The sequence below is a fragment of the Sapajus apella genome, unplaced genomic scaffold (genome assembly GCF_009761245.1).
Source record: "Sapajus apella isolate SASKATOON/1434 unplaced genomic scaffold, GSC_monkey_1.0 scaffold12, whole genome shotgun sequence".
Classification (NCBI taxonomy): domain Eukaryota; kingdom Metazoa; phylum Chordata; class Mammalia; order Primates; family Cebidae; genus Sapajus; species Sapajus apella.
In genome coordinates, this window is record NW_022436952.1 from 16,888,045 (window position 1) to 16,903,180 (window position 15,136).

General features: G+C 46.4%; 1 protein-coding gene and 1 long non-coding RNA gene across 3 annotated transcripts in view; one reads left to right on the forward strand and one right to left on the reverse strand.

Moving 5' to 3' along the window:
* Positions 1–15,136, reverse strand: part of LOC116553060 — a 113,117-nt gene that overhangs the window by 95,010 nt on the left and 2,971 nt on the right. The window lies entirely within an intron of this gene.
* The window catches only part of NLRP1 (NLR family pyrin domain containing 1), a 60,168-nt gene that overhangs the window by 38,036 nt on the left and 6,996 nt on the right, over positions 1–15,136 (forward strand). The window contains exons 8-13 of the mRNA XM_032280157.1: positions 219–311; positions 4,565–4,656; positions 5,163–5,255; positions 5,575–5,737; positions 7,842–8,065; positions 14,408–14,673. Of these exons, the coding sequence (XP_032136048.1) occupies positions 219–311; positions 4,565–4,656; positions 5,163–5,255; positions 5,575–5,737; positions 7,842–8,065; positions 14,408–14,673 (931 nt within the window). The remainder of the gene's footprint in view (positions 1–218; positions 312–4,564; positions 4,657–5,162; positions 5,256–5,574; positions 5,738–7,841; positions 8,066–14,407; positions 14,674–15,136) is intronic.

Sequence of the window (15,136 nt, forward strand, 5' to 3'; positions counted from 1 at the left end):
CGTCTCCCTGATTGCCTCCCTTCTCTTGCCCTGGTGTTGACCCAAGACACACCCAAATGAATATTCTCACTATACCCTCCTCCTCTGAGCCCAGTTCCCAGGGAACCCACCCTGCAGCCACTCCTTCAGAAGGTGGCAGTTTCCCGGATTCTGGGTCCTGAGGACCTCTGAACCACGTGGGGGTTCCCAGGAGGACCCAGCCACCTTTATGCTTTCAGGCATTTCCAACAAACTCTGAGCAATGAAACTAGGCAGGAGCAGAAGGCCCTAGTGCAGGAGAAGCCTCGGATCCAGTTCTTTCGCATGAGACGGTAAGGAGGAGCGCCAAAACTCCCTCTGGCTGATCCAGGCCCAGGGCTGATCAGGAGACAGGGAAAGAGTCTTGGGGTGAGAAATAAACACAGCCAGGAAGAAACCAAGAAACCACAGCAGCCAGAGTAAGGTGCCCTTGTCAGTACAAATAGAATCAGCCCCCCGCCCCTAGCTTAAACTCTTCCATAGGCAGACAAGGTGAGAACTTGAAAAAGTAAGTGGGCTAAAAAACTAGCTGGGTGTGGTGACAGGTTCCTGTAGTGCCAGCTACTGGGGAGGCTGAGACATGAGAATCACTTGAACCAGGAAGGCAGAGGCTGCAGTGAGCCAAGATCGTGCCACTGCACTCCAGCCTTGGCAACAGACCAAGACTGCATCTCAAAAAAAAAAAAAAAAAAAAAAAAAGGAAAAGAAAAGAAAAAGCCAGTGAACCAGCGAATCCCCTTGACACGGCACAGCTTGATGCCAAGTGGCCTCTTGTTCAGGAATCCTTTGGTGAAGAACAGAGAAGGTTTGGAACAATGAAAGCAATGATCACAAGAGGGAGACAAAGACAGAAAGAGCCTGTGCCTTGGGAAAAATACCACCCTCGCCATCACTGTCATCCACCACCCTCACCACCAGCACCACACCCACCCCTCACTTGAGGGGAAGCCCAGGGACGAGAAAGTCCATCTTTCACTCCCTGAGGAATCAGCTGCAGCCCCTGTGTTCTCCCAGTTGGGTGCATTTCCACCTGACCACGAAGCATATCTGTCCCCAGGTTCCTGGCTGCTGTATCTCACCTGAAATGGAAGGAAAAGAGCTCCTAGGCTTAAGAGGAGCCATTCATTCATTAAACAAACATTCCCTGCAGACCCACTGTGTGTCGGGCACTATTTTGGGATCTGAGGTCACAATGAACAAGAAAGATACGGCTCAACCTCCAGGAGCTTAGTCCAACAGGGAGACATGCACAGGTTATCCCACGAGTGTCTGCAATTACACCTGGGGTCAGTGTGAGTACACCGATGGGCCTATTTGACCTGGACAAGAGGAGCTGAGCTGAGCTCTGAAAGATAGGATGGGTTGGTTGGGCCCAAGAAGGGGTGGATTCCAGGCAGAAGTAGAGGCTCTGAGAGAGAAAAGAGTTTAGCCTCCATGAGGAGTGGGAGGCCAGGCATCAGGAGCCGCTACTCAAAGTGTGATCCGTGGACCAGCAGCATCAATATCACCTTTACCAGGAGCTTGCTAGAAATGAAAATTCTCAGGCCCCACTCCAGACCTGCTGAATCAAAATCTCTGGGGTGGGGCCCAGGAATCTTTTTTTCTTTTTTTTTTTTCTTTCTTTTTCTTTCTTTGAGACAGAGTCTTGCTCTGTCACCCAGGCTGGAGTGCAATGCATGATCTTGGCTGACTGCAACCTCTGAGACCTCTCCAGTTCAAGTGATTATTCTGCCTCAGCCAACTGAGTAGCTGGGATTACAGGCACATAACACCATGCCTGGCTAATTTTTGTATTTTTAGTAAAGACAGGGTTTTATCGTATTGGCCAGGCTGGTCTCAAACTCCTGACCTTTTGATCCACCCACCTCGGCCTCCCAAAGTGCTAGGATTACAGGCGTGAGCCACTGTGCCCGGCTGAATCTGTGTCCTAACCAGCCTTCCAGATGATTGTTAAGCACACTGAGTTTGAGAACCACTGGACTAGAGGTCAGTGAGCAGGAAGAACATGTACCAGGTGACACTGGAGGGTGACAGAGGCCCCAGCAAGCCCTTTTGGACTGTGTTTAAAACTTTCCGTTTTCCCCTAGAAGTAATGTAGAGACACTACAGGGCTGCGGCAGCCAAGTGATGGGTCAGGTTCCTGTTTTAAGATCTGCTGCTATGCAGAAAATGGGCAGCAGAGGGACCTGAGCAGAAGGAGGGAAACCTTTCAGAGGATGCTGCAGTGATACAGGCCACAGAGGCCAGGGCCTGGGACTCGGGTGGAGGTCATGGAAGTGCAGAGAAGAGAATAGAAAGAAGAGCTAGTTAGGAGGTGTTGTCAAGGTGATCGGCTCTTAGGGTTGGTGAAGCAAGAGTTGGGATGCTGCCCCAGCTCTCCTGGATGCATGAGTGGATCAAGGCCACTCACAGAGACAGGGACCACAAAAGAAGCACAAAATTGAGTTCAAATTCAGATGAGGTTTGGTTTGATTTTGTTTGGTTTGGTGACACCATATGGCTGTATTGCCCAGACTGGAGTGCAGTGGCACAACCTCAGCTCACTGAAACCTCTGCCTCCTGGGCTCAAGTGATCCTCCCACTTCAGCCTTCCAAGTACCTGGGAATTCAGGTGCATGATGCCACCATGCCCAGCTAGCTTTCGTATTTTTGGCAACAATGAGGTGAGGAGGTCTCACTATGTTAACTCAGGCTGGCCTTGAACTCCTGAGCTCAAGCCATCCACCCATCTAGCTGCTGTGCCCCAGTAGTAGCACAGTGGGAATTTGCTTGCCTGCCTTCTCCTGCCTCTCAGGAGGACCTGCATACGAAGCCTTTGGGGACTGATGATGACTTCTGGGGCCCCACAGGGCCTGTGGCTACTGAGGTAGTTGACAAAGAAAGGAGCCTGTACCGGTGAGTGAGGGCTCTGCTGGTCCCAGGCTGGCCTCTCCCACCCCACTGCCCATCCTCGGTCCCCACAGTCAGTGCCCCCCAATTCACACTGGCCATTGGGTCACCCTTGCCAAGACAACAGGCAGGGACAGGACTGAGACACTGGATATGTGCTTTTCATGATGCAAAAGATGTTTTCTTATGAAACTTTAAGTTTTCAAACATACACAAAAATAGAGAGTACAGGGAGCTTCCATGTACCCATTACCCAGCTTTAGGCACTGTTTTACCAAATTTGTTTCAGCTGTTCACTTTCCCCCCTTTGTTATTGTTACAGTATTTTAAATCCAAGACGTCAGGTGATTTTACCCTGAAATATTTCATTATGCATCTCAAAAAACAAAAATTAAAACCTTTTCTTCCATAACATAACTACAATACCAATATCATATCTAACAAAGCTGACAATAAGTCTTTCATTTCATCTAATCCCCAATCCGTATTCAAATTGCTCAATTGTCTAAAACATGTTTTTGGAGTTGGCGTGTTCTTTTTTGTTTGTTTGTTTGAGACCGAGTCTCACTCTGTCATCCAGGCTAGAGTGCAGTGGCAAAATCTCAGCTCACTGCAATCTTCGCCTCCTGGGTTCAAGCGATTCTCCTGCCTCAGCCTCCAGAGTAGCTGGAACTAAACTTGTATACCACCACACCCAGCTAATTTTTGTATTTTTAGTAGAGACAGGATTTCACCATATTGGACAGGCTGGTCTTGAACTCCTGACCTCAGGTGATCCACTCACCTAGGCCTCCCAAAGTGCTGGGATTACAAGCGTGAGCCACCATGCCCGGCCAGTTGGTTTGTTCTTATCAGGATCCAAACAAGGTCCACTCATTTTATTTTGTTTGTTATGTTTCTTAAATCTCACTTAACTCTCTTTTAATCTGTGTGCTCCTGTTTTATTAACAGCCACCAGTGAGCTAAGGACTGTGCTAGTAGCTGGGAACCCTGAGATGAACGTGGCAGCCCTGCCCTCCCAGGGATATAGTTGCATTAGTAATAATTGTCTGTAGTCACACTCATGATATCAAACTCAGATAAAGTTTTGTTTGTTTTTAATCTTTTTTTTTCTTTTTGAGATATGGTCTAGTTCTGTCACCCAGGCTGGAGTACAGTGGCGCGATCTGAGCCAGTAGCTGGAATTACAGATGTGTGCCACCAAGCCCAGTAATTTTTTGTATTTTTAGTAGAAAGGGGTTTTCGCCATGTTGGCCAGGCTTATTTTTTTGTTTTTAAGACAGCGTCTGGCTGTGTCGTCTATACTGGAGTGAAGGGGCATACTTCTCAGCTCACTGCAACCTCTGCCTCCTGGGCTCAAATGATCCTCCCACTTCAGCCTGCCAAATAGCTGGGATTACAGGTGCATGCCACCATGCCCAGCTAATTTTTGTATTTTTGGCAGATAGGAGGTGGGAGGTCTCATTATGTTACCCAGGCTGGTCTCGAACTACTGAGCTCAGGCCATCCACCTATCTCGACCTCCCAAAGTGCTAAGATTACAGACGTGGGCCACTGCACTCAGCCTGAGGATGAGTTGAATTTTAAGTGGGGATGTCATGTAGACAGCCCTCACTGTCTCCAAGATCTTTAGGAGAACGAACAATTCTTTCTCCAGGAAACCAAGTGTGATGATCCCTAATGAGGGCCTGGATACAGGAGAGATGAGTAACAGCACATCCTCACTCAAGCGGCAGAGACTCAGATCAGGTAGTTAGAAGGGGTGAAGCTGGGAGCATCATGATGGCTTGGGGGAGGCCAGCTCTGGGAGGTCATTCCCTCCATCCCTCTGCCCCTAATGTGGGACAGGGCAGGTTCCCTACCTCTGTGAGAGAGCTCGCACTCCTAAGAACTGGCTGGATTTCTGCTTCCCTCTCTCCTAGGCTCAGGGGCTGGTGCTGCCTTTCTCCAGAAAATCTATGGCATGTATCAAACCCTGAACAAGGATCCAGCCTCCCATTCTTGGCTGCCAAGGCCTGGGAACCACATCACCATCTTTTCCCTGCCATCTTTAAAAAAAAAAAAAAAAGAAAGAAAGAAAAAAAAAAACAGGGTCTCATTTTACCACTTAGGCTGGAATGCAGTGGCATGTTCATAGTTCACTGCAGCCTCAACCTCCCGAGCTCAAACAATCCTCCCACCTCAGCCTCCTGAGTAGAACTGGGACTGCAGATGCACACCACCATGCCTGGCTGATATTTTTCTTTTTTCTGTAGAGACGGAGTCTTCCTATGTTGCTCAGGCTGATCTCAAACCCTTGGACTGGAGCAATCCTCCTGCCAAGGCCTTTCACAGTGCTGGGATGACGAGCAAGAGCCACGGTACCTGGCCCCCTTCATCTTTTGAAACATGTTCTTCTCTCAACCTGCCCAACTGGACATACTGGGAAGAGTGCCCCTTCTGTTCCAGTGTAGAAGGGGAGATGGGCAGAGGCTGGGCTGGAGGCAGTGGAGTGGGCCTACCCAGACAGTAGGCAGGCAGCCAGGGAGCAGGAGCAGAAGCTGCAGACATACTCTCTGCCATGGTCCAGGCAGGCTAGCCTTATTAATGCCCCTTACAGTGCAGCCATAGGGGCTGGGGGAGGCCAGGTGAAAGAATGTGGAGCTGACCACTGCCTTGCTGTTTCAGAGGGAAGCGTCCCAAGGATAGCACAGCAGGAACTCGCCTGTCTGCCTTCTCCTGCCTCTCAGGAGGACCTGCATACGAAGCCTTTGGGGACTGATGATGACTTCTGGGGCCCCACAGGGCCTGTGGCTACTGAGGTAGTTGACAGAGAAAGGAGCCTGTACCGGTGAGTGAGGGCTCTGCTGGTCCCAGGCTGGCCTCTCCCACCCCACTGCCCATCCTCGGTCCCCACAGTCAGTGCCCCCCAATTCACACTGGCCATTGGGTCCCCTACCCTTGCCAAGACAACAGGCAGGGACAGGACTGAGACACTGGATATGTGCTTTTCATGATGCAAAAGATGTTTTCTTATGAAACTTTAAGTTTTCAAATATACACAAAAATAGAGAGTACAAGGAGCTTCCATGTACCCATTACCCAGCTTTAGGCACTGTTTTACCAAATTTGTTTCAGCTGTTCACTTTCCCCGCTTTGTTATTGTTACAGTATTTTAAATCCAAGACGTCAAATGATTTTACCCTTAAATATTTCATTATGCATCTCAAAAAAACAAAAATTAAAACCTTTTCTTCCATAACATAACTACAATACCAATATCATATCTAACAAAGCTGACAATAAGTCTTTCATTTCATCTAATCCCCAATCCATATTCAAATTGCTCAATTGGCTAAAACGTATTCTTGGAGTTGATGTGTTCTTTTATTTTATTTATTTTTTTTTTTTTTTTTTGAGACAGAGTCTCACTCTGTTGTCCAGGCTAGAGTGCAGTGGCACAATCACGGATCACTGCAACCTCCACCTCCTGGTTCAAGCGATTCTCCTGCCTCAGCCTCCAGAGTAGCTGGGACTACACTTGTATGCCACCACGCCCGGTTAATTTTTGTATTTTTAGTAGAGATCGGGTTTCACCATATTGGACAGGCTGGTCTCAAACTCGTGACCTCTTGTGATCCATTCCACTCACCTAGGCCTCCCAAAGTGCTGGGATTACAGTCATGAGCCACTGTGCCCAGCCAGTTGGTGTGTTCTTATCAGGATCCAAACAAGGTCCACTCATTTTATTTTGTTTGTTATGTTTCTTAAATCTCACTTAACTCTCTTTTAATCTGTGTGCTCCTGTTTTATTAACAGCCACCAGTGAACTAAGAATTGTACTAATAGCTGGGAACCCTGAGATTAATATAGCAGCCCTGCCCTCCCAGGGCTTATAAGTTGCATTAGTAATAATTGTCTGTAGTCATACTCATGATCTCTTATATAACGTTTTACCGCTCACGAAACACTGCCACAGACATCATCTCAGCCAGAAGACAGCATCACTCCCAACTCACACCTACAGAAGCTGGGGCATCCTGGGACCCACTATTAACCCACATGGGGAGCCTTGGGAAAATCACTTCTGATCTCTGTAAAGTGTTGTTTTCCGTTCTAAGAGTTTAGCATTAATATTAGCACATATGGCCAGGCATGGTGTCTCATGCCTATAATCCCAGCAGTTTATGAGACCAAGACAGGAGAATCACTTGAGTCCAGGAGTTCAAGGCCAGCCTGGGCAACATGGTGAAACCCTGTGTCTACAAAAATTACCGAAAAAATTAGCTGAGCGTGGTGGCGTGTGCCTGTAGTCCCAGCTACTCAGGAAACTGAGGTGGGAGAATTGCCCAAGCCGGGGAGTTCAAGGCTGCAGTGAGCTGAGATCAGGCCACTGCACTCCAGCCTGGGCAACAGAGTGAGACCATATTTCCAAATATAGATATTTTCCTGCATTCCACTCTTCTCTGGATGTAGATACATGCATACATACATACATACATACATACATGATTAGACAGATAAAAGATACATAGATACATACATACATATCTTAGCACATATATTGTTATTGATTATTGGTAAATAGACCCTTTACATATACGAACACTTATTATTTCACTATCATTGCCATCATCAACATAAAAGAAACAGTTAACTGCTCCCAGGTGTGTACTAAGCTGTGAGCATGTTAGGTCACTTATTCTCACAACTAAGAGATGGGAGCTATGATTATTCCTACTTACAGATGAGGAAACCAACAACAAGAAAGTTAAATGACTTGTTCCAGGATCCACATTCAAGAACAGAAGAGCCAGGACAAAATGCAAGTCCATCTGAATTCTAAATGAAGTCTGGGCTTGAAGCCACTGTACCGTATGCGCATGGGGTCTGGCATCCAGCTGGTGCTCAGTGAATTTGTTCAATAAGGGACTGCCTCTCTCTCTTCTTCCCAGAGTTCACTTCCCTATGGCTGGCACCTACCACTGGCCCAACATGGGTCTCTGCTTTGTGGTGAGAGAAGCCGTTACCACTGAAATTGAGTTGTGTGTGTGGGATAAGCTCCTGGGCGAAATCAACCAACAGCACAGCTGGATGGTGGCAGGGCCTCTGTTGGACATCAAGGCTGAGCCTGGAGCCATCAAAGCTGTGCACCTCCCTCACTTTGTGGCTCTCCAAGGTAAACAAGAGGGAAGGATGGAGAGGAAGGTGGTAGTAATTATGAGTCTGAAAGGGAGTATAGGACAATGATATCCTGGGAAAGGGTGTTGTGGCTTCCTTAGAGGAACTGAGGGAGGGTTAAGGAGATGAGAACTAAGATTTTCCTGCATTCCAGTCTTCTCTGGACATATCTTTTTGAAACACATTTCCCAGCCTCATAAATATGTCTGCCTAATCTTACTTGAAAGTTTTTATTAAGTGTCATTTATATAGATCATATCATTCAGGGTCCCAGCAGAAAAGAGATGATATGCTCACTTGGGATTTTTGAAGAAGCTTTTCAAAGACCAGACCATTCACAAAGTAAAGCTAAGTGAACTAACAAGAAATGTTGGGGCACTAGCACAATAGGAAGCCATCACTACTCCTACAGGCAGGGAGAAGAAACAGTGTCATCAGACTCCATCTGAGAGCCGAAGCCATGAAAGAGGGGCTTCCCAACAGAACATCGTAATCACAAAGTATCCTGACCTCTGTCACCTCCAAAGACTTCCCACAGATAGAGTTCCAAGAAATATCAGCTAACAGTCAAAAATCTCACAAAGGAGAAACAAGGCACCAGAAGTAAGAACCAGCAGAAACTAGATACCAGAATCAGTTCCTTAAATTCTTCAGATGTTGAAATTATCAGAAACAGAACATAAGTGTATATAATATGACCAAAAAAAATAAGTAACCTTAAAATTATCAGCAAAAATAATGAACCATTAAAAATGACATATCAAAGTTGGAAACTAAATTGACCAAAACAATGAAAAAAAACAGGAAAACAATTAAGTAACTTGTAGGATACCATGATAAGTCCTAATATATATCTAAGTCAAATTCCAGAAAGATATGATAGAAGGGGAAAAAGGGAATATTCAACAAAACAATTGCAAATACATTTCTAGAAGTATTGAGACATACGAGACCTCAAGATGAGAAATCCCAAAACATGCAATGAAAGAAAGAGAGAGAGAGAAGGGAGATAAAAAATCAGCATTAGTCTCATTATTGTGAAATTACAGAATAACAAAGTATGAGGGAAAGTCAACAGCAGCCAGAAAGAAAGATAGATTATCTAGAAAGGTGCCACAGTCAGGCTGATGACTGATTTTTGAACTGCAACAATGGAAGACAGAAGACAATGGAATGATTTCTTCAATGTACTAAAAACCGTCAATCAAAAATTGTAAACAAGGCCAGCTCAGTGACTCACACTTGTGATCCTAGCACTTTAGGAGGCAGAGGTGGGAAGTGAACTCACTTGAGCCAGGAGTTCAAGACCAGCCTGTGCAAAACGGTGAAACCTCATCTCTACAAAAAAATTTTTTAAATAGCCAGGAATGGTGGAACATGCCTGTGGTCCCAGCTACATGGAGGCTAAAGTAGGAGAATTGCTTGAGCCTAGGAGATCGAGGCTGCGGTGATCTGTGATTGCACCACTGCACTCCAGCCTGGGAGACAGAGTGAGACCCTGTCTCAAAAAAGATACCAATTTTTTTTTTAAAGTTCACAGAGAACTGAAACCACTAAAGCCAAGAATCCTTTCTGCAAACAAATGCTTACTGAAGAAAATTCTGAAAAATACATTTCAGGCAGCCAGGCACAGTGGCTCATGCCTGTAATCCCAGACTTTGGGAGGCCAAGGTGGGCAGATCACTGGAGGTCAGGAGTTCGAGACCAGCCTGACCAACATGGAGAAACCCCATCTCTACTAAAAATACAAAATTAGCCAGTCGTGGTGGTGCATGCCTGTAATCCCAGCTACTCGGGAGGCTGAAGCAGGAGAATAGCTGTAACCCAGGAGGCGGAGGTTGCGGTGAGCTGAGATCGCTCCATTGCACTCCAGCATGGGCAACAAGAACAAAACTCCATCTCAAAAAAAAAAAAGATTAGCACACTGGTTAGGTGAAAAATAAATAGAAGCAATAATAAAGATGCACTTCAGGCAAAAGAAAATGATCCCATATGCAAGGTCTGAGTGCAAGATAGAATGATAAGCAAAGATACTAAGATATTTATTTGCTGTCATATGTAAAAATTTTAAAAAGAAAAAGGAATAAAAAGATACTGAGACATATGGGTAAATCTAACAAAATATTGACTGGATAAAGCAACAATATGAAGGACTCGTGGGGATTTAAAAGAGAGAAACAACTAGGTAAATACCAACACTAATAGCAAATAAGAGTGCTAAAGGATTCTAAGGTCTTGGTATATTTCAGAAGGAGGGCAAGGCAGGGCTGGCCTATAGAGAGATACACCAGTACTGCTGCCCAGTTTAAACTACTAAAATACTTCTGGACGGAGCAGTAAAGAGACAGTCTCCACTTCTTGAGACCACTCACTTCTTGAGACCTAACAACAACATCTGGTGTTGACCACAGGCTGGAAATGGGGCCTGGGTCTGGTGCAGAATGGATGGGATGCCTGAGGCAGCATTGCTCCTAACCTGCCCCATATAGAGGCAGGAGGGGCCGAGCCTACCAGGCAGCAGGACAGGGACATCCACGGCAGGGTTAGCAGGGGCTGCACACAAGCTCCACACCAGGCCACGTGGGTCAAGCTCGTATCAGATGAAACCCAACCAATGCTGGACACCTGGAACCTAATGTTTATTAATTTTTTATTTATTTTATTTACTTAGTTAGATGGAGTCTTGCTCTGTCACCCAGGCTGGAGTGCAGTGACACTATCTCGGCTCACTGCAAATTCCACCTCCTGGATTCAAGTGACTCTCCTGTCTCAGCCTCCCAAGTAGCTAAGATTGCAGGTGCGCACCACCACACCGGCCTAATTTTTGTATTTTTAGTAGAGATGGGATTTCACCATGTTGGCCAGGCTGGTCTCTGACTCCTGACCTCAGGTGATCTACCCACCTTGGCCTGCCAAAGTGCTGGAATTACAGGTGTGAGCCACCATGCCTGGCCAATGTCTATCAATTTAGTGAGAAAGTTAGAAGAATCTGATATGTCCCCATGTCAAATCATGATTTTGATAGAAGTTTCATTTAATTGCTGATAAAATGATTTGATAAACAATTTATGTTACAGCTTACATTAGTTATAAGGACTTTATGATTTGTGTAGTTTAGCTAGATATTAAATGGGTTTTTAATATTTTTTCTTTTCTTAATTTCTTTACTTCCCAGGAATAGAGGTAAATGGGGTTTTATTTTTAGTTTTTCATTTAACTGTTAGTTGATATGTTAATTTATAGTATCATCCCAGTAGTTCAGTATATTTTTAGTATCACCTCAAAGTAAAGGTATTAACTTTACATATACACATACTAAGGTAATCAATCAAGGCATATATATAAGAAAAATTATTTAGAAGCTAGTAGAAAAAGAAAAATGAAAAGAGAAAAATAAAAAGCAAAGAACTGCTCAGTACCCTGGACCAGGAAAGTCTTGTTTGCTGAGGCCACAAAAGCTCAGTAACCAATTCAAGCCGCACACCAGGAGGAGAGCATGGGGCAGGGGAATAGACTCCTGGGGGCCTCAGGAGCCCTAGATCACCTGGTTTAACAGTCAGGGTCATATGGTCATTCTCTAGGGAAGGTTCCAGAGTAAAACAGAGTAGAGAGATGAGGTGCAAGACAGCTCTGGGACTCTAGAGGTCCATTTAGAAAGGAAGAGATTGAGGAGAGGAAACTGATGGCTGAAACAAGAAGCTGGGACAAGTTACTTGTTGTAATATTACAATACACCTAGCAATATACATACAGAGTAATAAACAGCCACTACCACAACCGGCCTGCCTCTTCCACAAGTGAGACTGTGACCAGGGCTCTCCAGGTACTCTGTCAAAAAGAGAGGGACTTGCCCAATGGAGTCAGTGGGCTCACCTCTGTTGTAGCTGTGCCCATGACCGGCAGCAAAAGAATTTGTCATGCCTCAGCCTGGCATGCTCAGGGCTGCACCACCACTCCCTGCTCTAACCAGGGTCTTCCAGGAGAAACCTCATGCAGCTAAGGTCTGCAGCCAGAATATACCACCGGGACCCAAGGGGACAAAGTCTGCCTTCAGCTCCTGCTTCAGGCACCCCCTCAGTCCCTGCTCTCAGAGGTGGATGACCTGGTCCTCTCCATTGTGAGGACTCCTAAACCATGCCCTGGTCAGTATCCTACGTCCATCACGTGGGTCTGGGAAATGAAATTTGTCCAAGGAATTACAGGCATCTAGCTTAAGCCTGCTGGGCTGACAGCCAAATCAGAATAGGAATGAATTCACTGAGCTTGTGGCACTGTCTTTTGAAGACTCCTGGAACTTGGCTAATAACTGTGAACAATAACTAAGCACCCTGTGCCAGGTGCCATGCAAGGTAGTTCGATATATATTAATATCATCTCTATTTTCATAATGAGCCAGGATATTAGGCACTAGTTTTCCCTTGGTGTACCAGTGAGAAAACTGAAGCCAAGAGAGGTGAAGACCCTCTTCCAGAGTTGTGAGTCTATCCCAAGCCCGATTTATCCCAGGCTAAGAGCTACACCCCTACCCCTCCCCAGTCCTGCCAAAGCCCATGTCCTACCAGCCTTTCCTAGACCAAATTCTGAGCCTCAGCTTGTGGCCAGATAGTACTTACTTCCTTTGGATTCTGTATACCAAGCTTGTACAACTTGCAGCTTGTGGGCCACATGCAGCCCAGGATGGCTTTTAATGCAGCCCAACGTGAATTTGTAAACTTTCTTAAAACATTATGAGACTTTCTTGCAAATATTTTAAAGCTTATCAGCTATCATTAGTATTAGTGTATTTTATGTGTGTGGTCCAAGACAATCTTCTTCTTCCAATGTGGCCCAGGGAAGCCAAAAGACTGGACACCCCTGCCACAGAACAAGAGGCAGAATGCACAGAGGCCGCTTTTAGCTGGCCATGCTCATGCCCAGCCAGGAAACCAATCCCTGGGGCCAGTCAGGGCCCCTTCCAGAAATTCTTGCTGCCTGCACACTGGTTAGCTGAAAAATAAATAGAAGCAATCTATTACTATATCTTCATCTATGTTTCACCCCTGTAGACTTGAGGTCCCAGTTAGGGACAGCCACTTAGTCGAGTTATAGCCAAACACCTGTGCCATTACTGCCAAGGAGTAGCAGCTTCCTGAGTGGGAGGCTCAGCTTGCCTCCTGCCAAGACCCACACAGTGCTAGGATGAGGAAGCTCTTCCTAAAAGTAAGAGTTTGAATGGTGGGAGGCCAAACACCTGACCAATATAGGCTATTCCTGGTCATTCCATTTTCCCACTGCCCCTTCCTCCTTCTTGTTCTTTACCTGCCTAGAGTCAAACCTGCCAGCATCACCCAGTGGTCTCTCATAGCAAATCCATACCAGCACAGGCAACCAAAGGTTCGATATCTTTCTCAGCTTCCGGGCCAGGGGTTGGGCTTGTGTACAAGCTTGGGTCAGGGTATTCTTTGAGCTCCCTCTTAGAAGCTCAGCGCTCCTCAGTGCTCCCACATACTGGTAGAATCTCCCGCAGCCTCCAAACACCCCAGCCCTAGAAATATTCTTCCCCATGCTGGGTGTTCTAATCTGTTCAGGCTGCTGTAATGAAATACCATAAGCTAGGTAGCTTATAAATAACAGAAATTTGTTTCTCACAGATCTGGAGCCTGGTAAGTCCAAGATCAAGGCACCTGCAGATTCAGTATTGGTGAAGGCCCTCTTCCTCATAGATGGAGTCTTCTAGCTGTGTCCTCACAGGGTGGAAGGGGCAAGCAAGCTCCCATGAGTCTCTTTTATAAGGGCACTAATCACAATCATGAGAATTCCACCCCCATGACCTAATCACCTCCCATAAAAGCTTCACCTCTTAATACCATCACCTTGGGGGTTAGAATTTCAACATATGGATTGTAGAGGGACACAGATATTCAAGACCATAGCACTGGGCTCCCCCAAGAAGGTACCTGAGCCTAAGCCCTGGGATCCTGTGGTGCCAGCAAATCGTGACTCAGTGACAACACTAAATCTGTGTCTCTTGGAATGGGCGTGGTAGCTTACACCTGTAATCCCAGCACTTTGGGAGGCTGAGGCAGGTGGATCACCTGAGGTCGGGAGTTCGCGACCAACCTGGCCAACATAGTGAAACCTCATCTCTATTAAAACTACAAAAATTAGCTGGGCATGGCGGCAGGCACCTGTAGTGCCAGCTACTTAGAAGGCTAAGGCAGGAGAATCACTTGAACCCGGGAAGCAGAGGTTATAGTGAATCGAGATCATGCCGTTGCACTCCAGCCTTGGTGACAAGAAACTGTCTCAAAAAAATATCAATAAAAATACACCTGTGCCTCTTGAATCCATTCTTTGACAGGGGGCCACATTGATACATCCCTGTTCCAAGTAGCCCACTTTAAAGAGGAGGGGATGCTCCTGGAGAAGCCAGCCAAGGTGGAGCTGCATCACATAGTTCTGGAAGACCCCAGCTTCTCCCCCATGGGAGTCCTCCTAAGAGTGATCCATAATGCCCTGCGCATCTTTCCCGTCACCTCGATGGTGCTGCTCTACCACCGCATCCATCATCCTGAGGAAGTCACCTTCCACCTGTACCTGATCCCAAGTGACGGCTCCATTCGGAAGGTGACACTAAGAACCAGAAAGGCTGGGCCATGGTGGGTTGATGCTAAACACAAAATGCAGCCAGAGAGCCCCCTAGAGCATCTTCAACTGGGACTAAGGATAGGCCTCTTGTACATGAGAACCTTGAAGTGGGTGAACAGTCCATCCCTTCTCAGTCATGGACTGGTCTCCTGCCTCCCCGAGGTCTCCCCCAGAACTTTGGACGGTTTCTTGCAGCCCCTCTCCAGGAATCAAAGGATTGGAGGCCTCCATGCCTAAACCTTTCCCCATTCTAACTTCTCTAACAGCCGTATTCCCATCCTGAAGATAACAAAGAGCAAGTGCGGGCTGTCTCGGTAGCAGTGCATGTGGGGAGGGAGGCAGGGCTGATAGAGCCCCACTCTGTCCACCCAAATACACCGATGCACCATCCCACCTATTCAGACAACATTTCACTGGGCAGAAGCCTCCCCTAATCATTTTT